At 34.4% G+C, this 25,604-nt stretch overlaps 2 protein-coding genes across 2 annotated transcripts in view; both read right to left on the bottom strand.

The window, feature by feature from the left end:
• Positions 1-6,330: 6,330 nt before the first annotated feature.
• LOC127724075 (myosin heavy chain, striated muscle-like) lies at positions 6,331-24,084 on the bottom strand. The gene is made up of 26 exons (XM_052230923.1): positions 23,813-24,084; positions 21,094-21,237; positions 20,667-20,851; positions 20,274-20,391; positions 19,980-20,072; positions 19,665-19,728; positions 19,247-19,449; positions 18,442-18,843; positions 17,762-18,109; positions 17,351-17,545; positions 16,976-17,063; positions 16,180-16,555; positions 15,391-15,856; positions 14,400-14,755; positions 13,961-14,108; positions 13,161-13,739; positions 12,665-12,861; positions 12,119-12,251; positions 11,545-11,761; positions 10,570-10,810; positions 9,886-10,339; positions 9,241-9,480; positions 8,645-8,845; positions 7,569-7,748; positions 7,236-7,274; positions 6,331-6,624 (listed from the first exon to the last, which is right to left on the bottom strand). Exons 1-25 carry the CDS (start codon positions 24,011-24,013, stop codon positions 7,269-7,271), a joined length of 5,835 nt encoding a protein of 1,944 aa, XP_052086883.1. The 5' UTR covers positions 24,014-24,084; the 3' UTR covers positions 6,331-6,624; positions 7,236-7,268.
• The window catches only part of LOC127724074 (myosin heavy chain, striated muscle-like), a 51,927-nt gene continuing 32,653 nt past the window's right edge, over positions 6,331-25,604 (bottom strand). The window contains exon 27 of the transcript XR_007992317.1: positions 6,331-6,389. The gene's annotated coding sequence lies outside the window, so the exon portion shown is untranslated. The remainder of the gene's footprint in view (positions 6,390-25,604) is intronic.

The raw sequence follows: 25,604 nt of genomic DNA on the forward strand, positions 1-25,604 counted from the left end.
ACTTTTCCAACTTAGATACTTCTTGTTTAATATAACATTTATACTCAAAAACTAAAAACGTTGTGATCACTATGCCCTACTGGCTCTTGATATTCTATATTGTTAATAAAATCTTTATCATTTACCAATACTAAATCTAATAGTGATGGTTCCTGGTATATGCGATATCTCGTAGGTTGATCTACCATTTGTTGGAAGAAGCAGTCTCTTATACATTCTAAAAAGTTTTCACTTACACTATCTTTGGCGGACCAACTTTCCCAATTTATAGACGGAAAATTAAAATCTCCAGTTAGAAGTATATGTGTATATTTTTCTTCTAAGTTACTTATTTTCAATAATAGTTCATTTAATAATCTATGATTCTCTTCTGTTGATGACGGACTTTTGTATATACATCCTACTAAAAGTTTATCATTATTCATTAGATTAATCTTAGCACATGTGAATTCCTTAAAGTCGTATTTAAAAGTTATCTCTACTGCTTGCAGCTCTTGCTTGATGTACATTATTATACCTCGACCATTATTTGGTGGAAAATTTTCTGGGAAATTGATATAAATTCTTTATGAAATCCGAAGCGATTTACTGAATTTACCTTTGTCTTTAACGCTCAGTTCCGGCTAAACATTTGAAAGCCAGAGATGCGTAACTTGATACGCTGCAACGTTAGAAGCTATATGACCAAATGGACCTAAACAGAATAGCCAAATTCGTCTACGGTCAAATTTGACTGAGGGAGTTGGAGCCTTAGTTTCTTAATAATTTTCTTTATTAATGAACTGGAAATTTTAAATAAGTATATGTTGAATGTAGGACAGAAAGTTACAGGACAAAAAGTCACAGACAAAAAGGCAGGACAAAAAGTCACTGGACTAAAAGTCACAATTCAGTTTTGAGATATTTTTCTTTGAATAAGATAACACTTATTTAAAAAAATATTTTTGTATTTTTCTTGAACTATTATATATAAAGCAACTTTGATATTAAAATGTATTTAATAAATATCAATAATGATCAAAATAATTGTTAAGAAAACAAAATGGCAAAGTGGCTTGATACTTTTAAAAACGGCTTCTTCTTCTTCTTTCGTAATTCCCTCCTGTTTAGGAGCACTCGGATGAGACCGATAAATTATAAGAGTATCTGTACATTAAAACACAATAAATCCTCTGTAAAATATGAATGAACAGTATCCTCCACCATAATATCTAGTGCATATACAACAGGTCGTGAGTTTATATATAAACATTTATATAGGGACTTTAAAAGTAATGTAATGTTAAAATGGCAAGAGACAGAAATAAATTACATGTTCGTTAGGCTTGGGAATCATAATTTTAAAAGTAAGTGTTTTATAAATGCAATATTCAAATCAGAAGCATGACTAACTTTGATGTTTAGTAGTATTATTTAAATAGGCTTAACGTTAGTTTAAAATGCCAAGAGATAATATAATTAGCATGTTCGTTTAGCTTGGGAATCATAATTTTCAAGGTAAGTGTTCTTATTAGATGTAATTTATAAAATCTAAATCATGACTGTGATGTTCATGGTGCCAAGAAATATATTCTTTGCTTGATTAAAATTCGATAAATTTTCATTTTACAAGGCTAATGAACAATTTCCTAAACTGTAAATTGAATATATATGTAATAAACTTGACAAAATCAAGATTTTTCTCTTATATATTCAAACAATTGTTTACAAATCATTTGTGACTTTCTGTCCTCTGTGACATTCTGTCCGTTTACCGTAGCGGAGGGGGCATTAAGTTTTACCCTTGTCCGTCTGTACGTCCGTCCGTACGTCCCAAAGTTGGTTTCCGTTCTCTAACTTAAGTTTGCCTCAACCAAATGATATGAAACTTATTCACAATACTTATTACCACAAAACTCAGATCAAGTACAAATTTGGGTAGCGTCACTTTTACCGTTCTTCAGTTATGCCCCTTTATAACTTTATATGATATGCAAACTGGTGCATCATCTGTGTCCCATGGACACATTCCTCATTTATAACATAAACATTTGGATCAAAATACCAAACGAAACCGGCAGCTACTTTTTGACTTGGCAGCCGTTTCCTGGAAGCTGCGTTGTGTATGACTACCAGTTTTATGATAATCTGTCATCCTGATAACAACAAAAACCTGGCTAGTAAATATATTAAGGGTATTCCAACTTATAAAACCACAATACTGGTGATGTATATTGGTACAAGTGCTAAAATGGTTTTATTGTTAAAAAGACTGGAATGTTGAAATTTTTCGAAAGTAGTAAGAGAGAGAAGATATGTTTACATTGAGAAATTAAGAAAAAAAAAAAGAAATCTTTAAATGTTGAAGTTACAATATAGTAGTGCTGTTCAAGTTCCATTATCGGCGTCAACAATTTGATAAAGCTTGAGATTATGTTAGTTAAAGGGGAACGACTTATGGCCGTTAGTCATGATATTTGGTATGCAGTTGTGTTATTATTGGCACATCTCATTCCCATGGAGATTATTTGGCCCTGTCCCCTCACTCACGTCCTATTGATTTTGAAACATTTGCAAGGTTAGCGATTAAAATTAGTTATTGTATATGCAGTTGAAAAAAACATTAGCATGTGTAGATTGTCTTGCGCCGTCAACTCAGTCATGGTCTATGCCGTGACTTGATTAATTTGCATAGTTAACTTATTTAACTCTGTAATTATGTCAGTCTAAGATCAATTACAACTAATGGTAAAACCCACATCTCTTTTTACTCACACTGAGATGAAATCAGATTGCAAATAATCACATGACAAACAATTGAAGATTCCCGAGGCAGATCTTCCAAGTAAAGTATACTGGACCAACATCGAAGCATCAACAGTTAATTCTCACATTTTTTTTTGTAAGAGCTTCTGATGAAGATCTGCAAAAATAATATTTGCTATTTTCGTTTGTACCTCATTTGGTCTCTGGTGGAGATTTGTCTCATTGGCAATAATACCACATCTTCATTTTTTAGCTCACCTAGCCTAAAAGTCAAGTGAGCTTTTCTCATCACTTGGCGTCTGTCGTCCGTCATCGTCGTCGTCCGTCGTTAACAATCATCATTAGGGTATCTTGTTTAAAAAATATGTCTGGTGACCCTGCCTGCATGCCAACCAAAAAGGCCGACATGGCTAAAAACAGAACATAGTGTTAAAATGCAAGTTTGGTCTATTATCTTGAAAACCGCTAGCCTATGAATGGAGAAAATCTGTCAGGTGCAAAAATGTTCAGAATGATGAGATCTACATATTGTACGGTTACTTCAAATCTTTTAGACGACTTCTTACAGGTGTTATTTCCCTTCAATGACGAATTTTACCAATTTTTCATGTTTGCCTAATATCTGAAAAACTATGATAAATAGAGAAAAACTTTATATACCAACAATGGTCAACAAGACAATATCTAAAAATAAGTCCCATGGTCAAAACCATCAGACGACTCCTTAATGGAGTTATTGCCCTTTAAAAGACGATTTTTATATTTTTTTGTGCTTTTTTGCCTAATATCTGAAAACAAACTTTTATAGATAGATAGATACTTAAATATGCAAAAGTGATCAGCAAGCCAAAATCAACAAATTATTTTACAATCTTGAAATTGCCTGACGACCCCATATTGGAGTTATTGCCCTTCGATAATGATTTTTAACATTTTTAAGCCTTTCTGCCTATATTTTAATATTTTAAAAACAATAATAGATAGATAGAAACTTAAAATGATCAGCAATACTTGATCTATAAATAAGTCAAATAACCAAAATCATCAGTCGACCCTTGAAGGAGTACTTGTTCTTTAGTGGCGATTTTTACCAATATTTACGTTTTTACCTACTATCTTGAAAACTATTACAGATTGATAGCCACTTAAACCAGCAAAAATGATCTGCAAGACAAGCTTTACAAATAACATCAACCATCTAAGTAAAATTGGTTTACTCTTTATAGGAGTGATTGCCTTAATTGTTTTGTTTTGTTTATTGTTTTTTATGTTTAGGACAAAAACTAAAGAAAAAAGAGAAAAACAGAAAAAATATCGGCAATACACAATCAAAAAAACAAAAAGATTTCTGTCATGAATTCTATTCTAGTCCACAATGTTGCAGAGAGTCCATTGTTGAAGATGATCATAGACTTAGGTGAGCGACACAGGCTCTTTAGAGCCTCTAGTTTCATATTGTACACCATTTGACTATTCTTGTCGGTAATTTTGCGGGGGCAATAGTTTCGTATAACACCCCTACCCTACGAAAAAATATAATGACACCTTACAGTTTATACTGTTCTGGGTGGGGTTTGTAGAATAGAGAATAATGGGCAAAAGGGGCAAACGGTAAAAATATAAAGCGTAGAGAAAAATAGACTTAAAAGTACAGAATAGAGAATAATGGGTTGCTGACATATAAGACTTAAAAGTACAGAATAGAGAATAATGGGTTGCTGACATATAAGACTTAAAAGTACAGAATAGAGAATAATGGATTGCTGACATATAAGACTTAAAAGTACAGAATAGAGAATAATGGATTGCTGACATATAAGACTTAAAAGTACAGAATAGAGAATAATGGATTGCTGACATATAAGACTTAAAAGTACAGAATAGAGAATAATGGATTGCTGACATATAAGGAATAGAGAATAATGGCCAAAATAAATAAAGAATAGAGAAAATGGTCGTAAACATTAAAGAGTAAAGAAATGAAGGGAAACAATCCAGACCCACGTTTATTCCGTTGGGGGATGCCATATTGAACTTTTTCTTCGGACACGTTTATGTCGACTAGCTTGTGACAATTGGCCGAGACGGACTTAACTACTACTTGCAGGTCAGATTGATTTGATTGATTAATTGATTGATTGATTGGTGATTGCCTTACGCCGTATCTTATCAAAAAGGCTATATCGCGGCGAGGATTATTTTCCAGGTCAGCTTGTGACAGCTAGTCAGACTGGCTATTTAATACCCCCATCACACTAAGACCACGATCCCGCTACGACCTCAGAAATTGTGAAAAGTTTTAGAAGTCGTAGTAAGATCGTTGAGGTCGTAGTAAGAACGTGCCAAGTCTTCATGATCCGACCAACTTTGAACATGCTCAAAACATTCGTAGTGCAGTCGTGGCCAAAACTAGTCGTAGTAAGGACGTAGTAAGATCGCGATGCATGGGAGTAGAAGCATCGCATTGGAAACGTGGTGCAATAAGGGAAGCCAATGGAAAATATTTCGCTGCGACCTTAAGCCCCCATCACACTAGACCAAGACCATGAAGATCACACTACGATCTATAAAAAAAAATAAGATCGCAGTGATATCGTGGTATGGTCGGCTTGAATATTCAATATTTCATAGTTTTCACGTTCAAACCATGACCTTGCTACGATCCTTATAATATCCTGCTACGACAATAACAAGTTCTAGTTACGATCTTGTCGCGCTCTTGCTACGTCTGACAAGACCTTACCACGACCAACATGATCTCTGTACGCTTCTACCAAGACCTTCCCGATCGCATTACGATCTTAATACGAGTCTACTACGATCGAACCACGACTCCACTACGTTTCCACAACGTTGACACTACGCTTTTCGTCCCTATGCGAAATGCGATCGAGAAGGTCTTGGTAGAAGCGTACAGAGATCATGTAGGTCGTGGTAACAAGAGCGCGACAAGATCGTAACTAGAACGTGTTAATGTCGTAGCAGAATCGTAGCAGGATCCTATAAGGATCGTATTTTTATATTAACTGTATCCTATATTGCATCACAATTCATCAGTTTGTACCTCCACACGAAAGGAAGTATAATCAATAAATCATCATTCATTTTTCGCAAAAAATATCATTATTTATACATCAGAGGTTTATATAGAGCACAGGAGAACATCCCCTGTTTTTAGTGGTGTTCGTATTGCTCAGTCTTTAGTTTTCTATGTTTTGTTTTGTATACTGTTGTTTGTCTTTTTGTCTTTTTACACAGGAGATCATCGCCGGTTTTAGGTGAGGTTCAAGTTGTTCAGTCTTTTGTTGTCTGTATTTTTTTTTTGTATACTCGTCTGTTGTTTGCCTTTCGGTCTTTTTTTCGTTTTTTTTCCCCAAGGCTTTGTCAGTTTATTTTCGACTTATGAAATTGAGAATGGAAATGGGGAATGTGTCAAAGAGACAACAACCCGACCATAAAACAGACAACAGCAGAAGGTCACCAACAGGTCTTCAATGCAGCGAATGTCCCTTTGGTATCTTTCGCCTCTTTTTAAATTGTTGATTCATTAAATATTAAATCAGGTTGTTTGACAAAACACAGCAGTTTTATCATGTATATTTATTTGCAGGAATAACAAAAAAAATATCGTTGTAACACAAATCCTAGAAAGGTCATACAGACACTAATTACATATTTACATGCCAGTGATCGCTATAAAACTAGACTCATGAATGGAATAAATAAATAAATAAATAATCCAATAAGTTAAAAAGTTCAATTATACAAGTTCTCATTAAAAACGTTCATTCCACATGTAACTACATAACAGTCTTCTTCAATCACTCCCTGGCTGAGTCACAGGATAAAGGGTAAATTAAAGTTGTCTCCCGTCCTAGTCTGAAAAAAGAAGAAAAATTATAAAAAAAAAAGCACTGATTTGTAATGTAAATACAATTATTTCGATATTAATGTACGATATGGATAAAAGGAGATGTATATATAGGTATGCTTTTATAGCTGCCTATGAGGTGTGGGTTTTGCTCATTGTTGAAGGCCCTACGGTGGGTGACCTATAGTTGTTAACGTCTATGTCATTTGGTCTCTGGTGAAGAGTTGTCTCATTGGAAATTCTACCACATCTTCTTATTGATACTAGTATATAAAAAAGACGGCAAACCAACAACACAAAAAAATGCAATAAGGTTTTTTTTTCTCATCTGTTTCTGGAAGAACCTTACATCAGGTAAGTCAGTCATAAGTTAACATAAAGAGAAATCAAATTTTTAAAGCATTTGTGGATATCAAACCAAGAGCTTAAACAGAACTGCACAAAACCGTCAATCAACTTTGCAGTGTTCAGTTGTTTATTCACCAAACACAAGTGTTATTTTTTCATATATTGTTTAACAATAACTAAGCATCTGTAGTACTTCTATTGGCGTGTAAAGGCTAAGTTGCTTTATAATTGGTCAAATCAACGTCATTGTCAATTAATATTTCACAGTTACCTTTATTCTCCATATGTCACTGCTGCATCTTGATTACTTCTGTAAAAGAAGAACGGAATGTAACAATTTGATAAAAAAAAATCACGACAAATTCACCACTCTCCAGTTTTATATAAGTCATTTCATGTGGAGCCAAACATTTTATGTATAAATGCAACAACAATCAATGTTAATAATAGCCATGCTATTGTTTCGAAATGTTTAACTTCAGTCATTGGTAATAATTATCTTCTTTTCGATTCCATGATCGAATGTTTATTGCATATTTATGGACGGGTAACTTTTTGAATTTAACAATATTCAAAGATAAAATAAACTAAAAATACTACTTACTGATGGGCTCATTCTTCGAATAGATACACTTTTGATTGTTCTAGTACTGGAAACTGAGCTACGGTTTTTGGAACGAAGTTTTGTCAGGGAGGTTTCTGAACTCTCTGCACGCTCTTCGGCATCTTCAACTTCGCTTTGGGCTTTGCGGTATTTAGACAGATTAATTGCAGCAATTTCTTCCTGAAATTGAAGAGTAAATGTAAAAGTAAAAATCTATTAATCATGTATTCATGTTGCACTTTATAACCTATGAATGTAATCAAGGAGGTTATATAATCTCCTTGATGTAATATAACCGATCCGACAATTGATACCAGATGACCATTAATTAGCCATGATGGTGAATACACTAATTGTTCTATGTTAGTAACAATCAAGCAGCCACATGCGTTAATGTAGATACAATAATTAGTTACCAGATAATTAATTGATGTCCAATATACTTATTATATATATCATCAGTACCACAGTATGTGCTTGTACTGCATAACGTACTTGTATAAACATTGCCTTTTGAGGACCACACTGCACGATCATCAATCAGTAATGACTGACCTTTTTTTCCGAAACACTTTGTGTTTCTGTGTTGTCGTGCTTTCGCACCTTTCTTGTGTGCAAAGAGACACTTGCATAGCATATCATTTATATATTATATGAAAAAGAGAGGCGAAAGATACCAAAGGGACATTCATCAGTCGAAAATAAACTGACAACGTCATGGCTAAAAAAGAAAAAGACCAACAGACAAACAGACGAACAACAGTACATAAAACTCAACATAAAAAACTAAACTTTGAGCAACAAGAACCCCAACAAAAACTTGGGGGGATCTCAGGTGTTCCTGAAGGGTATGCAGATCCTGCTCCACATGTTGCACCCGTCGTGTTGCTCTGAAAGTTTGTCTTAAAAACCATTACGTTGCATGGCAAAAAAACTAGAAACAACGAAAAGACAATCAAGTCTTCAAAACTCTGCCAATAAAACAAAAGACTGAGCAACACGATCTCCACCAAAAAACTGAATTTGATCCCAGGTACCCCGGAAGGCCTACAAGGGTAAGCAGATAAATAACTTACAGCTTCCTCGACTTGACGTTTGTATGTCTTGACTTTGGATTGAAGTTTGTCCATCATGTCCTGAAGTCTTTCTTGCATCTTGCGGTCTTCATCACATTGGAAGGCCAGTTCCTTCATTCTGCGGTCAGCCTTGCGCATGTTTTTCTGTGTTTCAGCATGGCGACGTTGTTCATTGTCCAATTCGCTCTCCAGATCACGGACCTGATGAAGAAATAATCATCATAATAATTTACCCCATTCCAATTGTGTTAACATTATTTTTAATAGCGGTGAAGTATTGCAATCTTTTTTTTTCTAAGAATTACAATATTAAAGAAAACGACTTGTTATATTGTAAAATGAAAACAAAATTATGTTGATGAACAGGGGCGGATCCAGGATTTTTGAAGGGGCGTAATTCCATAAAACAGATTATAATATAAAAATGTTTTGGCAGATTTTATGTTAAGAAATCATATAAATCGTGAAAAACATGATATAATTATGTTTTGAGGCGATCAAAGGGGGAGGCGTACGTACTCTACGCCCCCTGGATGAATTATTCCTGGATACAAGATTCATAATATCCTCCTTTTTGCTAATGAAATGTGACTTACTCTCTGTTCCAATTTGGCGATGACTTTTCTACCTCCTTTCACACCACCTGACTCGGCCTCGTCGACACGGACATGTAATTCCTTGATGGTTATTTCCAAAGTCTTTCTGATTCTCTCGACCTGAGAACTGTGTTCCTGTTCAGCTCTGAGTTCATCAGCAATTCTTGCGGTATCCATAAGGGCTCTCTTAGCACGGTCGTCAGCAGCCTTGATCTCGCTTTGAAGTTCATCAAAATCAGCCTAATCAAGCAAGTAAATGAAACATATGAAGTAAATACATTGTTTGGTCGAATTCGAATGTAATTTTAGACCTCAAGCATAATTGTCTTAGAAGTTTTAATTTGAATATTGAATATCGCTCACTTATTATATTATGATTTACTTTGATTTGCATTTATTATAAACCTTTCTATTTTGTACGAGGTAAACCACTTTTGTCTTTTGAAATAATTAAATAAAATAGTAATATTAAATTTTACATTCTAAAATAGTGATATTATATTTTGCATTCCAAAATTAATAGCAAAATTACATTTTACATTCCAAAATTAGTTATGTTATGTTTTATATTACAAAATAGTTATATCAATTTAACATTCCGAAATTACTGGCTTGTATTTTAGATATAAATACAAAAGTCCTTACAGACATGGCTTGCATATCTCCCTCGACCTTTCTCTTCTGAGCTTGTGCTGAACTGACTTGAGCGGCCAATTCGTTGATGCGATCTTGTGCCTCATAGAGTTCACCTTCAGCCACCTTTCTTGCTCTCTCTGACTGTTCAAGAGCTGACCTGACTTCATCGATTTCGCTGATTAGAACGTTGCATCGTCTCTCAGTCAGAACGTAAGATTCACGTGACTCATCACGTACGTGTGTTTCTGATTCAACCTTTCTATGGAGTTCTTGAATTTGAAGGACATATCTCTTAACATTCTTTTCAACCTCGGCCTTAGCTCTGGTTGCTGAATCTAGTGCCATCTCGAGTTCGTTGATGTCTTGTTCAAGCTTCTTTCTGATTCTGTGGGCCTCAGCTTTGCCCTTAGCCTCTGCCTCCAGACTGATTTGCATGGATTCAAGAGCTCTCTGATGATTGCGTCTGCAATTAAGCAGTTAATATGCATTAAAGATATGAAATATTCTTTAATAGCTAGTTTAAAAGCATAAAATATCCAATTTCGATATTAGTTTAAAAATGGCAAATCGAAAAAGTTCATAATATTAAAAACTTTTTATCATGAATTATCAAAAGAAACTACTCTTATGACAAAAAGTCGGAAATTCAGAGCAACATTTTTTTTATATATCAGATTTTTTTTAATGACATACCGAGTATTTTCAAATTCTTCCTCTTTCTCTTGGATTCTTCTGTCAATATCTTGTCGGACGGTAGAAATTTCCAGTTGAACACGCATGACCTTAGCCTCTTCCTGTTCCAAAGAGGACTCGGCTTCTTCCAAAGCAGCTTGGAGCTCTTCTTTCTCCATCTCTAGACGTCTCTTAGCCTTCTCGATCTCGTGGGAGCTTCGGCCACCATCACTTAGTTGGTCAGTCACCTCTCGGATTTCATCTGTAAGCATATAAGTTATACCCATTATAATCTTCTATACTTTTGCATATATTCTAAGAATTGGTTAAAGGACTAATCGGGTACGAAATGAAATAATAAAAACAAACGTCTGGAGCTGGCATGTCAGTAACTGCTAGTAGTCCTTTGTTAATTTATGTTATCATTGTCATTTTGCTTAGTTTCGTCTGTTACTTATTCTAACATCGGACTCGGACTTCCTTTAAACTGAGTTTTACTGTGCGTATTGCTATGTGTTTGTTTATTCTACATTGGCTAGAGGTATTGGGGGAGGGTTGCGATCTCACAAAACATGTTTAACCTCGCCGCATTTTTGCGCCTGTCCCAAGTCAGGAACCTCTGGCCTTTGTTAGTCTTGTTTTTTTTTTTTATTTAATTTTGGTTCATCTATGTTTCGGAGTTTAGTGTGACGTCCATCTTCTCTGAAATAATACATATTTTGTTAAGGGGCCAGCTGAAGCCTGCCTCCGGGTGCGGGATTTTCTCGATGTGTTGAAGACCCATTGGTGGCCTTGGGCTGTTTTCTGCTCTTTGGTCGGGTTGGTGTCTCTTTGACACATTCCCCGTTTCCATTCGCAAATGTATTACAAATATGCATAAATCAATGAACATTCAAGTATGAAATTAGAGTTTGTGATTAAAATTCAAAAGATGCTTACTCCATTGATAGATTAATCATAATATATTAATAATAGAGGTGCATTCGTATAACTTACCAGCAAGATTTTTGTTTTCTCTTCTCAGAGACTCAATTGTGTTATAGGACTCTTCATACTGAGATTTAATTCTAAAGAGTTCAGCAGAGTAACTGCGGGCCTCGTTATGAGCAGTATCAACCTCGATTTGGAGTTCCTTAACTTTAACAGTCCATTCTTGGATTGTCCTGTCAAACTGTCTTTGCTTCTTTTCTACAGTGCTGGAGCTAACATTTGACTGTAAAGGTAAAATTAAAATACAAATGATTTAACAAAACGTATCCATCCATTTGATTTCAAAATAACAGTCAATTATCAAGTATCGATATAACACATTTTTGAGCTGATGCGTAAAGAAAGCAAATATCAATCGATCAATCAATCAATTATCAAGTACAAATGTATATGCATATAGAAATAAGAATATGTGGTATAATTGCCAGTGAGACAACTATAGGTCAACCTACGCCCTTCAAAAATGAAGAAAACCCCTACCGTAAAGTAAGCTACGAAAAAACATGTTTATTTTATCAATTTTTGTATTTTGCTTCTGTTAAAAGAAATATTTTACTGAAATCTTTGCACTTATACTTACACGTTCAACCTCAATAAGGAGGTCGTCAAGTTCTCCTTGCAGCCTGTTTTTAGCCTTCTCCAATCCACTAGCTTTAACATTGGCCACCTCAGCAGCCTGTTCAGCTTCTGCCAATCTTGCAGCAAGTTTGCGTCTGAAAGGACATAAATCTTAAATGAATAATGTTCGCTTGAGAAGGGATTGTATTTCTCTATATTTTTTTTCGAGGAAAATAATAATTAACAACAGACTGTTTCTCTATAGTTCTTTCAAATGACAAATAAACAAAATGCATGACTGCTTCCATGACAGTATTAGAAAATGTTATTACAATGAAGCAAGATGGCTGTCACTGTGGAACACAGTTTGATATAAGGCTCTATAAGTGAAACTGAGAAAAAGATCAGAAAGCATCTGATAGGGCACAACAATACAACTCAGTGGAGAAAACAATGTCAAAGATGCTAACATTTATAAAACAATTACTATCCACACTGATCTGTGTCCACACTTGTTACAATAAAATAAAAACGAAACTCATTCGTCCTATTAATTAAAAATACCTACTTTGCATCTTCTAAATCGTCTGTTTTTGAGGCACCCTCACTCTCGTATTTAGATCTCCATTGTTGTGTTTCGTTCTTTGCTCTTGAGAGTTGGCGTTGGAGATCACTCTTTGCCTCCTGCTCTTCTTCAAATGCTTCCCGAACTGCATCATTGTCAGCACTCAAGTTTCTAATCTCACTCTGGAATTTCTGGCGCATCTATATGAATAATAAGTTTCATAAGTTACCAGCAAATATTCAAAATAAAATCAACCATTCTAAAGTAAAACAACACAATTCTAGCCGCAAGTAGATTGTGAGTTCAGATAAAGTTTGAAAAGTAGAAAAATACTGTAAAAGAAAGCAAGGTTGACAGTTATTATTTGTAATAAATAAACTCATCATAGATACCAGGCTTCAAATTTTGAAGCAAAATAGCCAATCTTAAGCACCCATTTGTATGGTGACATGAAAAATGACATAATTTCCATGTTTTATACATGTAATTAAAAACTTACCCTTGTTTCATCTTCAAGTGAACGTCTGGATTCTTCCAATTGGTGGGTAAGGGAAGTTTTGTCCTTGGTCAAAGTGCCAATGACATGTTCAGCATCTTCCAGTTGTCGATTGACTTCAGAAACTTCACTCTGAAGTCTGGATTTTTGTGTATTGATTTCAACAATGGTTCTCTGGGTTTCTTCCACTCTGCTGTTCATTTCAAAGATTTGGGTTTCCATCTGTTTGGCAACCTTGTCTGACACGCCCTTATTTTTCATGGAATGAGAGACTTGACTTTGGATGTCATCAAGTTCGCGTTTAAGATCTTTTTTCTCCTTTTCTAATCTTGATTTCAGTTTGTTCAATTGGTCGATCTGGTCAGCCATCTCGTTGGCAGATTCTTGTTGTTTCTTTCTAAACTGAGCAACTTGAGACTCATTTTGTAGTGTCATTTCCTCCATTTCACGGCGGAGTCTTATCAATTCTTGTTCACGTTTCTTGTTGAGGTCAACTTGGGCCTGAGTAGCACCGCCTTGTTCTTCCAGTTGAGAACTGAGCTCGTCCAATTCCCTAGACAGTTCAGAGCGTTGTTTCTCAACCTAAAACGAAGGAATATTGGTAAAATATAAAGGCATGCTCTGATGAATAGATAACGTATCTTAAAGATAAGACTTTTATTTACTTCTTTGAAGAAACGAATGACAATCTGTTTTTGTATCACATGGATAGAAATATACCTATTCAAAATGAATAATTTAATTTGAACCCCTGACTCAAAACATGATAACTATAATAATGTTAGAATTCCATAGTGACATACTTTAGCTCTTGTAGCTCTCTCGGCCTCCAATTCTTCTTCCAGTTCCTCAATGATTTGTTGTAGATCCTTAACTTTCCTATTTTGTTGGGCATTAACTCCTTCACAGTCCTCGATTCTTGAATTCAAACTGTTGATCTCGACATCCTTCCTAAAATTTAAAATAATGGCACAATCATATAAAATCTAGAAACAGAACTAAAACCAAACTTATTTGAAATTAAATTTTATTCCGAAAAAAGACCAAACCAGAGTCATACACTAGAATGCCGATTTTACTGTATGAATAGCAGGGCCCAAAAATGTATAAATACGTGTGAAGGTAGAAAGAATAACCGATCTTTGCTTAAGGCAACCTTCGCCTAAGGGTAAGGGTTTGGGACCTTATATACTATTATTATCATCATTGAAATGTAGGTAACAAAATATATTATGTACAAACCTCCTGTTGGCTTCTTCCATTTCTCTCTTGACACCTTCAAGTTCGTCTACAACTTCTTGTGTTGCCTTCAAGTCCTGTTCAACCTTACGCTTAGCTTTCTCAACATCACCTCTGATTTTCTTTTCTCTCTCTAAGTTATCTTCGAACTCGTCAAGAGTCTGTTCAAGTTTTGTTTTCAGTTTGTTCAGATGATTGACTTTGTCTTCTTCCTTCTGGAGATCTTCCATTGTCTTTTTGTTAACCTCTTCCAAGTGTTTCTTTTCTTTATTCATTTTGCCAATTTTTTCATCTTGCTGTGCCATCTCACCTTGAAGAGTCTTGATTTGGCTTTCTTTGTGAGTATTATCTTGTTCAGCCTGTTAAAAAAATTCAATATACGAATCAATATACTAATCGGACCAAGAAAGCTGAATCATTAGATATCAGCAAAGACAAAAACAGTAATGAATTTTCGGAGTTATATTAAGAAAGCCTTCTCATGCCTTCATACTGCAAAGTATGCTATTTTCTACATTGCTAGAGGTATAGGAGGGTTGAGATCTCACAAAACATGTTTAACTTCACCGCATTTTGCGCCTGCCCCAAGTCATTAGTCTCTGGCCTTTGTTAGTCTCGTATGTTTTTTTTTTAATTTTAGTTCATTTATAAGTTTCGGAGTTTAGCGTGACGTCCATTTTCACTAAACTAGTACACATTTTTGTTTAGGGGCCAGCTGAAGCCCGCTTCCGGTGCGGGATTTTCTCGCTGTGTTGAAGACCCATTGGTGGCCTTGGGCTGTTTTCTACTCTTTGGTCGGATTGTTGTCTCTTTGACACATTCCCTATTTCCATTCCCAATTTCATTTTCAATAATTCACTATTTATTGTTCCGTTGGTTGATATAGTCGAGATTTTTTTTTTTGCCAGGTTATATGGAATACCCCTTTTTTTCAAATTTGCATTGGAGTTAGGTATTTTTGTTAAATCATTTTAGGAATATAAATCATGGTTACCTTGGTCAAGGATGTTTCGAGATCTTCCATGTCTCTCTTCAGCTCGGAATTTTCACCTTCCATTTTCTTCTTCAAACCTTCTAGCTCAGCAGCAGCATCTTCCTCATCAAGCAGACGTTCGTCCATCTCTTTCATTTGTGATTCGAATTCAGCCTTCTGTTGGATAAGTTGTTCTACTCTTTGTTCAAGGTCGATGACATTATCTTGCTCAGATTGCAGTTGTAAGTACATGTCATTCTTCTGTTCCAACAATTCAACGTTCTTAATTTCAAGTTCTTTCTTGACCTTTTCAACCTTGGAAAGATCCTCTGCCATTTTGTTCATCTCTTCGAGTTTCTTCTGCATTTCTTCCTCCTCACGGGCAATGTTCAACATAGGTTTGACCTTGGCATACATTTTCCACCAGGTCCAGTTGCGGAGCAATAACCATTTTCTGATGTTACGCTGGATGACAGACAGACCAACTCTGATATAAAAGAAAGTATGTGTGTTAAGTGTTTTGTGAAAAATTGAAAATAGGGTAGACAGGAAGGTAAGGATATTTTGTTGATAACATTTTTGTCTTAAATGTGTCAATAAAAACTGTAGGTATTTTGTAAAAAGCAGACACAGAAAACTTATCGAAGCATTAACATATTTTTGATGACTTTCATTACAATCTTTTTAACTTCAAAATACTAATTATAAAGAAAGAAATAGTTTAAAATAATGATTTAATAAACATTTGTATGCCAGTATTTTCTTTTATTTCAATGATTAAAATGATATAATACAACCGTTAGTACTAACCTCTGATCCTGCAGTTTCTTGTAGGCCTTCCTGATCAAAAAGGCTCTGACGTGGGCTTGCATCATGGAAATGATTGCACCTAGACGTTCATCACGCATGCCTTCTAGGTTTCCAAGAACACCGGCTTTGAAGAAGACCTTAGTACCCCCAAGTTTGTATTCTGCTGGATCAAGCTGCAAAGCCAATAGTACTTTTTCTGTGACAACTTTTCCGTCAACAAATCCTTGTGGAACGGCACTTGCAGCGAGAATTGAGTATCTTTGTTTGAACTCGGCATATATTATTCTGCTTGGGAATCCTTTACGGCAGATACGGATACCTTCGAGTACACCGTTACATTGAAGCTGGTTCAATACCAAAGAAGCGTCAATAAGACCTGGAAAGAATTCAAAATACAAGTGTTAGCTTTCCAAAAAAAAAAGCGCAAAACGCTATATGGTAATAATCTAAATAATTATTAAATTCCCCACTGAGAAAATTTAAGCATTTTCTGAAAATATTTCAACGTTACTTTATTATATCTTGTCATGAAATTCATTAAATACGTATACATGATAATTTTCTGTATCAGTATTTTTTTTTTAATTATTCTTATACTTAATGCAGTTTGACTCTGATATTTTTGAATATTAGTTTGCCGGGTGTAGGACGTAAAAGCACCAATTGATATGACCATTTAAGATAATCGACACAGATTTGGAATAACTGGTTAAGAACTGATTTTTCGTTGCTATAACTTTGGTTGCTAGGCAATCAATAACCACGTTAAATGGTATATTGTGTGGTACACACTAACCTGGCTGTTTCAATTCGTTTGGAATGATACATCTGACGAAATGAGGATGGGTAGCGTACAAGTTCTTCATCAATTTGTTCAAAGATTCCTGTGAAAATGAAATTGATATTGTCAAAAAACTATAATGCTATTTCAAACAAGTTGAAAATATTTTATCAAGATATTTTATCTCATAAAAAAAAAAAATGGCTAAATTTCAAGTGTTTTTGGATGGTTTTGATTTATAATCAGATCTAAATAGATGACTTAATAGTACAAATAAGTATAAAATTCTGATTGTAAAATAACATATACAAATAAAAGATCTCCAATCAATATTTGACATTTCAAAATTAAGGAGTGAATTGCGCACACCATTCATATAGACTGACTTACCCTGTGTACGGCGGAGATGGTCTGGAAAGCAGATGACTTCTTCTTCTTCTTGGGTCCACCAGCTCCTTCAGCGGGTGTTTCTGCTGCAAAGAGGGTCTGGACTAAGTGCTCCTTTGATTGTTGCAACAATGCTACTACAGTTTCGTTGATTGGATCCTTGTTTTTGTCCAACCATCCCTTGAGGTTGTATGGTACCTTTGATATTAGAGATAAAATAATAACTTTATTTCAATAAATGTATCAACTGAAGATAGAAAAGAAGACAGATATATTTTGTTCTCCATAAAATTAGTATGTCATTAAATTTTGATTTTCTTTTTTATATATACATGTAAATGGTATGTCATTTAACGTTCTCATTAAAGGTTTTGCAGCTTCACAGAAATGTTTTGTTACTATTTTTATACTTACAACTCCGGCGTAATGGTGGAGTTCAAAGTCGCCATTCTTGCCCTTGGATGCCTTTCCTGGTTTTGTGAAGTTGGGTGATTTACCCATGTGCTGGCCAAACATCATTTCTTTCAAGGACTTGTCATCAGCCTTAGGGAACATGCACTGTTCTTCAAGGATGGACAAGATACCCATAGGCTTCTCGATGAGATCGATGCAGGCTTGCAAATCCATACCAAAGTTGATAAACTCCCATTGGATTCCTTCTTTCTTATACTCTTCTTGCTCCAGTACAAACATGGTGTAGTTAAAGAACTGTTGAAGTCTCTCATTGGTGTAGTTAATACACAACTGTTCGAATGTGTTGAACTGCAAAAAAAAGTAAATTCATAAAATACTTTCGTATATGCAACCGTCTTCCATTTCATTTCATTTAATAATCAAGATGTAGACTAGAAATAAAAAAGCTTTTCTTTTGATATATTTGGTTATCTTTTTAGTATTTCATGATGTTGTTAATATATCCTTTACTTTCTATGTTACTATATGGACACAATACAAATAGCACGACATACTTTTCATAAAACCCGTTCCATTTTAGTTTACTTCAATCTGTAATGATTTGTTGCTGTGAATATCAAATTTAGATTTAAAAATTTTTTGAAAATATGATAAACATCACAAAACAATAAAACACTTACATCAAAGATTTCAAAACCTGCAATATCCAGTACACCAATATAGTAGTTTCTCTTAGCTTTAGTATCAAGACTGGTGTTGACTCTCTTCACTAGCCAGTTGAACAGACGATCATACAAAGATTTAGACATAGCACTGACGGAGTTCACGACTTGATCTTTGGTACGAGACTGGGCGACGACCTCTGTGCCGACCTTGATCTTTGGCTTGACAAGAGATTTAATGAAATCGTTTGAATTAACTCCTAGGAGGAATGAAACTTTTTCAGCCTCGGTGGTGCCGTCAGGTTCAGCTTGTTCGCCTCTCTGTTTGAATTTCATTTCACCCATGTGCAATATAGCGGCGGTACACTTGTAACAACTCTTCTTCTCCTCACCTGTGAAGCCCAGAATGTCGAAAGCTTCCTGAACAAAAAAGAATGGAAGTTTAAATGTTTTGAGCCATATTCCATTTCTTTATAATTTCCTGATTATGCAAAAATTGGCATGGAGGAAATTGCTTCAAAACATTACCCTATGCTATATGATGCTTATAAGAACAAGTTCTGAGAAACCATTTCAATTTGTAAAAGTATATTGGGTAAGACATTGAATAAACTCATGTTCTATGAATGATCCCCCGTAATTTGCTTGTATTTCAGATCAATAACAGTGGAAGATAAATTTACGAAAAAAAACTCTTCATTTACTGAACTACATATAAGCCTGCTATCCAATTTGAATGTATAGATCTTATAAATAATCTTGAAACTATCCGCGGTAAGAATAAAAGCGCATCGGTTTTGAGAAGTATTATTTATGTACTCACGTCCATAGCCTTCATTTCCTCTGTATCATTAATGGAGTCTACTGTAAGAGCACCTTGGTTGATAAATGTATAAAGAGCTGGATCTGGAGTAACCAACATCATTTCATGATTATCTGCCATGGCGGGTGTCAACAGTTGGTAGAAAACGTGGTAGTTTCTCTCGGCAGATAAACAGAAGGTGACACGGGACTTCTCCAGCAGATCTATTGGAGAAAAAAAATAAGTTAGTGTTACAGAACAGGTTAATGTAAAACTACTTTAGAATAAGTATAACCAGCATACTTAAGAAAGCTGTCTTAAATGGCTTATGTCCAATTTATGTTTTCTAAACCATTCTAAATTTATTAAGGAATAACAACATGAAATTTTCTGATTTTTTTTATATAACAAAGTATTTCAGAAACAATTAATTACTTACAAGTTTCAATATCAGCTCCAGCAATTTTACCATCAGGACCAAAGTGAATTCGGATAAACTTTCCCTGTAAAATAGAAAAAAGATTTCTTTTCAAACACAATTTCAGCATCTCGCAAATCAATTTAAACCTAGTAGAAAGGAAAAAACTTTATCAAGTACTCTTAATTTTTAGACACAGAATTCACTGCATGTTTTGGATAAAAGCATGAAAGGATAAATATACATATCACTTTTATTTATAGGTACTATACGATTTTTAAAGTTTCAAAGTCGATAATAACAAATTCACACTGCATGAATTTCGAAAATACTTACGAATCTAGATGAGTTGTTATTTCTGGTAGTCTTGGCATTACCGTAGGCTTCAAGTACAGGGTTAGCCTGTATAATCTGATCTTCTAATGAACCCTTCAAATATACAAGCACATCGTTTAATGTATAATGAACACAAATCTCAATTCAAAAATTGAAAGATCAAAACGAATTAGATGCTTATTAAATTCCATTTAAAAATTGTCTCATTTTACTGTATTTAATGTGCAACACTTTTAACACATTTACATTTCAAACTGACAAATAATATGAATGATAGCATGTATGACTATTCACCTTCTTGGAGGCTGCTGATGCTTCCTCATCAGATTTCTTTCCAAGAGAGGCAGCGACCTTGGCGAAGTACATGATAACTTTTTTGGTGTTTTCTGTCTTTCCGGCACCAGATTCACCTCTGTAAGGGAAAGTGATTTGAATGACATGAAATGGATTTTGTTTTATTCAGAGCTAGAAATCATTTTATGGGAAGTAGAAGGGAGAATTAAGAAAAATTAACAAATGGCCGTTTATGTACACGAAAAAGACCTCATTCAACAAAAAAGATTTGAAATCTTCACATAAGAGTTTTATTTTCAGCTGTACTTTACTATATTTTATTTGTAATACATCAATGATTTTAAGGCTAACCAAATGACAAAAGGTACAGAAAAATATAGTTTTAGAACTTACGTTATCAAACAAGACTGGTTTTCACGATCTTGCACCATGGACTGGTAAGCATTATCAGCAACAGAGAACAGATGGGGAGGCATCTCAGTCTTCCTCTTTCCCTTGAATTTAGCAACAACGCTGTCTGTGTAGATTGGGAGACGTCTGTAGGGATTGACGGCAATACAAAAGAGTCCAGAGTAAGTCTGTAATTCATAGATAAAATATTATGATTTTTATTTAAAGTATATTTTACCCATATATATATCCACGGATTCATTCCTTTTATTTCAATATTCAAATGGCCATTACGTATGAAAAAGAAATTCGCAGATTTTTACATATTTTGTCATTGAAATTAATTAACAGTTAAAAATTAATATAAAATGCAGCAGGAAAGAATTTATAACGACAATTTTCTGGCATACTCATAAATTTGCAAACTTACGTAAATAAGTGAGTTTGAATATCTAGCTCTAAGATTGTGAAGTACAGAAGCTTCGTTCAGAAATGTCATGTTTGCCATATCTTCAATCATTTCATATTTTGGTGGATTCATCTGTTGGAGGTCATCTTTCTTAACTGTTCTGTCCTGTAAAGAAGGGAAACAACACTGGTTAATATAATTTGTAGTACCATGGTAAATTGTTGGTTGGATGAGTAACGTCTAGTGGCAAATATTACATGTATCTTCAAGACAATAATAATTTAAAGTGGTAGAATCATGAATATTAGCGCATTACGTCTTATTCCAGAGTCTAGTATAGACATATCACATCTTCTTATTTTTATAATTCCAATTTAATTTATCGTGTGTAATTATCTTCAAGCAGTTAGCATTTTATGTTACAGCGAAAAATGCACATTTTCTTAACATCAAATCTCATCCAAACAATTAAAAAATATGTGAAAAAAACGTATGCGTATTAAAGTATTAAAGTTTTTTGGACCTTTTTTTGGCTAAAAAACATAAAATAAGTGTAAAATGCATTTTATAGTTAAAGTGTAGGGGTTGGACATTTTTGGTGTCGTATTCTCTCCATTAATTGTCCATTATAAAATGATTGGATGGATCCAAAGCTATGTACTAATTAATACATTTGATGTGGGATTTGTCAGTAAAAAATAGACATGGAAAATTCTCGTTTGTTGTATGGTTGGTTAGCATAACCTCACAGATTTCTTGTTGTAAACAAGATATACGGTTATTCAATGAAATTTACAATACGACCGACACGAAGAAAGACAAACAAGAAATTTTTATTCAAATGTTTGGTTGAAATGTTCAACCAACAAGGGAAGTGAGGGGTTCCAAATCAACCAAAGTCTACGAATGAGTCGGAAATGACAATGAAGTTGTGAATGACGGTCGACACATGGAGAAATATAGGCCACACCCAGCAGGCAGGTTGCAGTCGTGCCTTGAAAAAAGTATTCAGTATATCAGTTCGGCGAAACAGACATTCCGGTCAGATATGGGATTCACATGCAACCCCCCCCCCCCCCCCCCCCCCCAAAAAAAAATTACGCCCGTTTTTTATTCATCATGTTCATTTAATGCTAAATAATTTCGTTGAAAATTTTTTTTTCTAGTAGCAAAAAAGTGGACAAGATTATTGTTTTCAATCCAGATACGGTCAGAATTTTTGTTTAAGGCAAAAATCAGGGTCAGAATTTTTTCTCTCAAATATCTCAGACTGCCCCCTCAAATCAAATGGTCCGTACCTTAGACTTTAAATCTATATCTAGAGCTTACTGACTGGGGATCACTATTCAGCAATGTTATTAATGGGCTGGGGCGTGTGGGGTTAAACATGTTTTCGTAGGTAAATAATATTGCTGTGGAACTTTTTTTTTCATGAGAGTGTAATAGAGTATTACTTTCTGTTGCCGGGTGGAATTGTGAAATAGAAGTCAATACGTTCTTGCTCAATACTTTGTCGCTTTGAAGGCGTCATGCTTATCATCCTCAGCCTAAGCAATGTGTTACTGTAATTTGCATTTCAAAATGACTGAGTGAGGTTTTTTTCGACGTACTGGTCAACTCCACCGTAGCGAATCACATTACTTTGACATAATCAATAATATATTACAGTAAATACGAGCGAAAAATATCTTTATAAGTAAAGAATTGTCGCATGAAAATTAAATACACGGGAAATGGCAAAGTTCGCGAATTCTAGTCTGATTAATCATTTCACAAAAATAAATGCAAGCAAAAGGGGGGCGTACGCCCTCTACACCCCCCCTCTGGATCCGCCACTAGATACTGTGTGTGATTAAAAGATAGATAAGCTAGCATCAGTCATACTTGATACTGTGTGTGACCAAAAGATAGATTAGCATGAATCAGTAATACTTGATAAGTTTTTGGGTTTTTTTTTTACATGTAATTTCATTTTCACTCCAAACAAAAGATAATAGATATAAGAAGATGTGGTATGAGTGCCAATGAGACAAATCTCCATCCAAGTCAAAATTTATAAAAGTAAACCATTATAGTTCACAGTACGGTCTTCAACACGGTGCCTTGGCTCACACCGAGCAGTAAGCTATAAAGGGCCCCAAAAATTACTAGTGTAAAACCATTCAAACGATAAGCATGGTAATATGATCTTATTCGCTGGTTATTTTTTTTTACATCGTCCTTTTTAATGCTAACTTTAATCTTATCAGAACTTCAAAATTATGAATTACAAATAGGATGGAGATTTCAAAGTTTTTTAAATGAATATTTACTAAAATAAGTCTAAATTGAGCATCAGTACGTTTCATAATTAAAGACAAATTGAATACTATCTTTATGATTACATGATTATGTAGATGGTACATTTCTTGGGCTTAAGTGTCTTACGTCGGAACAAAATCCAATAACAAGCAATTAAAAAAGGCATCCAATGATCAAATCTTGAGTATCCTTTTGATAGGTATGATTAGAAAACTTATACCTTTTTTCTGCATCTGTATATAAAAATAGATAATGTGCACTCTTTAATAAGTTCGAAATAATATTTAAGTCTAATTAAGCGTTAATGAAAATAAACTTTAGTCAGTTGTGGAATATTAATCCGAATAATTCTGTCACCCTACGCAAGTAGGAGAGATCGATTACAAGGAGGGGCTGAATTATTCGGGTTAGTGGGATATATAAGAATAAAAGACTGTACCTGGTTAGAGTCGATACATTTCACTGTAATATCATCTCCTTTTGTGGACTGAATTTCAGCCTTAACAAATCCTTCTTTGTCGTCGGGAATCCAGCACATTTTCTTGCCATCGAATTCCTTGGTTTGTTGTGCCATTAACTTCTTCCTATCCACCATTAAGTATGGATAGTCAGGATCCTTGGGGTCAATTTGAGACGCCATCTTGATATAGCGAAAATGTAAAGGAGACTCTATATACTCTGGACAAGTCCGTTTAGAATTGCCGACACAGCTCTAGCTCTGCAATAGAATAGCTCTAAATTTGAAGGATTGGTTAGAAGAAAATAGTAAACTCTTAGGGTGTTAATAGATTAATTCTCTGTCTATCAGCCGCTGGAGTTTATAGAAAAACGAGTTTTCTCCAAGGGGTATCACCAAGGAAAGCAGTCATTTCAAAATGGTATATAACATTCGTTCATTAGTTGTCCTTTCTAATTTAGATGCAAGGAAAAATAGAAATATTAAAACTTCGGATTCCCGTGATTAGATTTAACATTTCTATTCGGTATTTATGACAAAGACATTGCATCTTGACAATACTTAAGCTTCAACATTTTAGGTATATGGTACACACTAGAAAGTGGAAAGGAATGAAGGGAAACACGCTGTAATACTTACAATTCTACAAACCAAAAGCTGTTCAGATAAGAGTTTCTGGAGTTTTTATCCTAAACTTACTTTACTCATTAATTCTCTTCTATCTGATTGGCTGATCATTGTCAATGTCGGTTTTTGGAAAGCGATGATAATAATACATGGCCAAATTATGCAACGGGGTGCTAATTACCTCCAGATATTGATGTTTCATCTGGCACTCAATCATTGATCATATAACTATTCTAATATTAGTATGCAACCGTGTAACATTATGTACTCTGGCTGTCGTATTTTTGGGGATATTATTTGTTTTTAATGTATTCCACTTGATTGACGTTTGAGCTTTGCATAGTTTAAACGCAATTTGATTAAAATACAAATAGTTGGACAGATGCTCTGTATTTAATTCGGATTTAGTTGACATGTTTAAGGAGACGTGATACAATTTTTTCTTCTTCAATAAATTGATAAATATAATTAATTTCATGCTTACGTCACAGCTGAAGATTGACCAATGAGAAGATTATATCATGCAGATAGTGATTATCTATGTAAATAACAGAGTTGAAGCTGTGACAAATCCTCGGGATTTACATTAATTTTTTGTTGAATAACTAAAATTTTATTTGAGATCGATTTTGCAAATCTCCGGATCATATAAGACATGCGTATAAAACGCTTTTGTGATATCTTTAATCATTTTACTTTAAATTGGAATTAAAATTTTTGAATTCCTAAACAGTTTGAGGTAAAACCTTAAGAATCTCACCTAAAAATTTAAAGTGAAAGGGTGTTCGTAAATATGTATTAGTCTTAAGAAATGTTTCGTACAATTTTGCCGGTCAAAACCTGACAAATCGGCATTTTTTAGGTCAAATAATCCAGCGCTTGTTAATATAAATGATTTTTAATTAATGGCGTATGACATTTGTGTCAATTTTGAAAATATGATTTTTATCATTTGCGCAAAAACAAAGTTTTCATTTGCGCCAATTATTAAAATTTCATTTGCGCCAATTCAATTTGAACACTTAAAGATCTGATACATTTTAGATAATTTCCGTTACTTAGGTTAACCTAACGTATAGTACAGATTAAAGGAGAAGTCAAGTGAAACTGGGAAATTAAATAGAGAATGGAAACGGTGAATGTGTCA

The sequence above is a fragment of the Mytilus californianus genome, unplaced genomic scaffold, assembly GCF_021869535.1.
Source record: "Mytilus californianus isolate M0D057914Y unplaced genomic scaffold, xbMytCali1.0.p SCAF_14, whole genome shotgun sequence".
Taxonomy (NCBI): domain Eukaryota; kingdom Metazoa; phylum Mollusca; class Bivalvia; order Mytilida; family Mytilidae; genus Mytilus; species Mytilus californianus.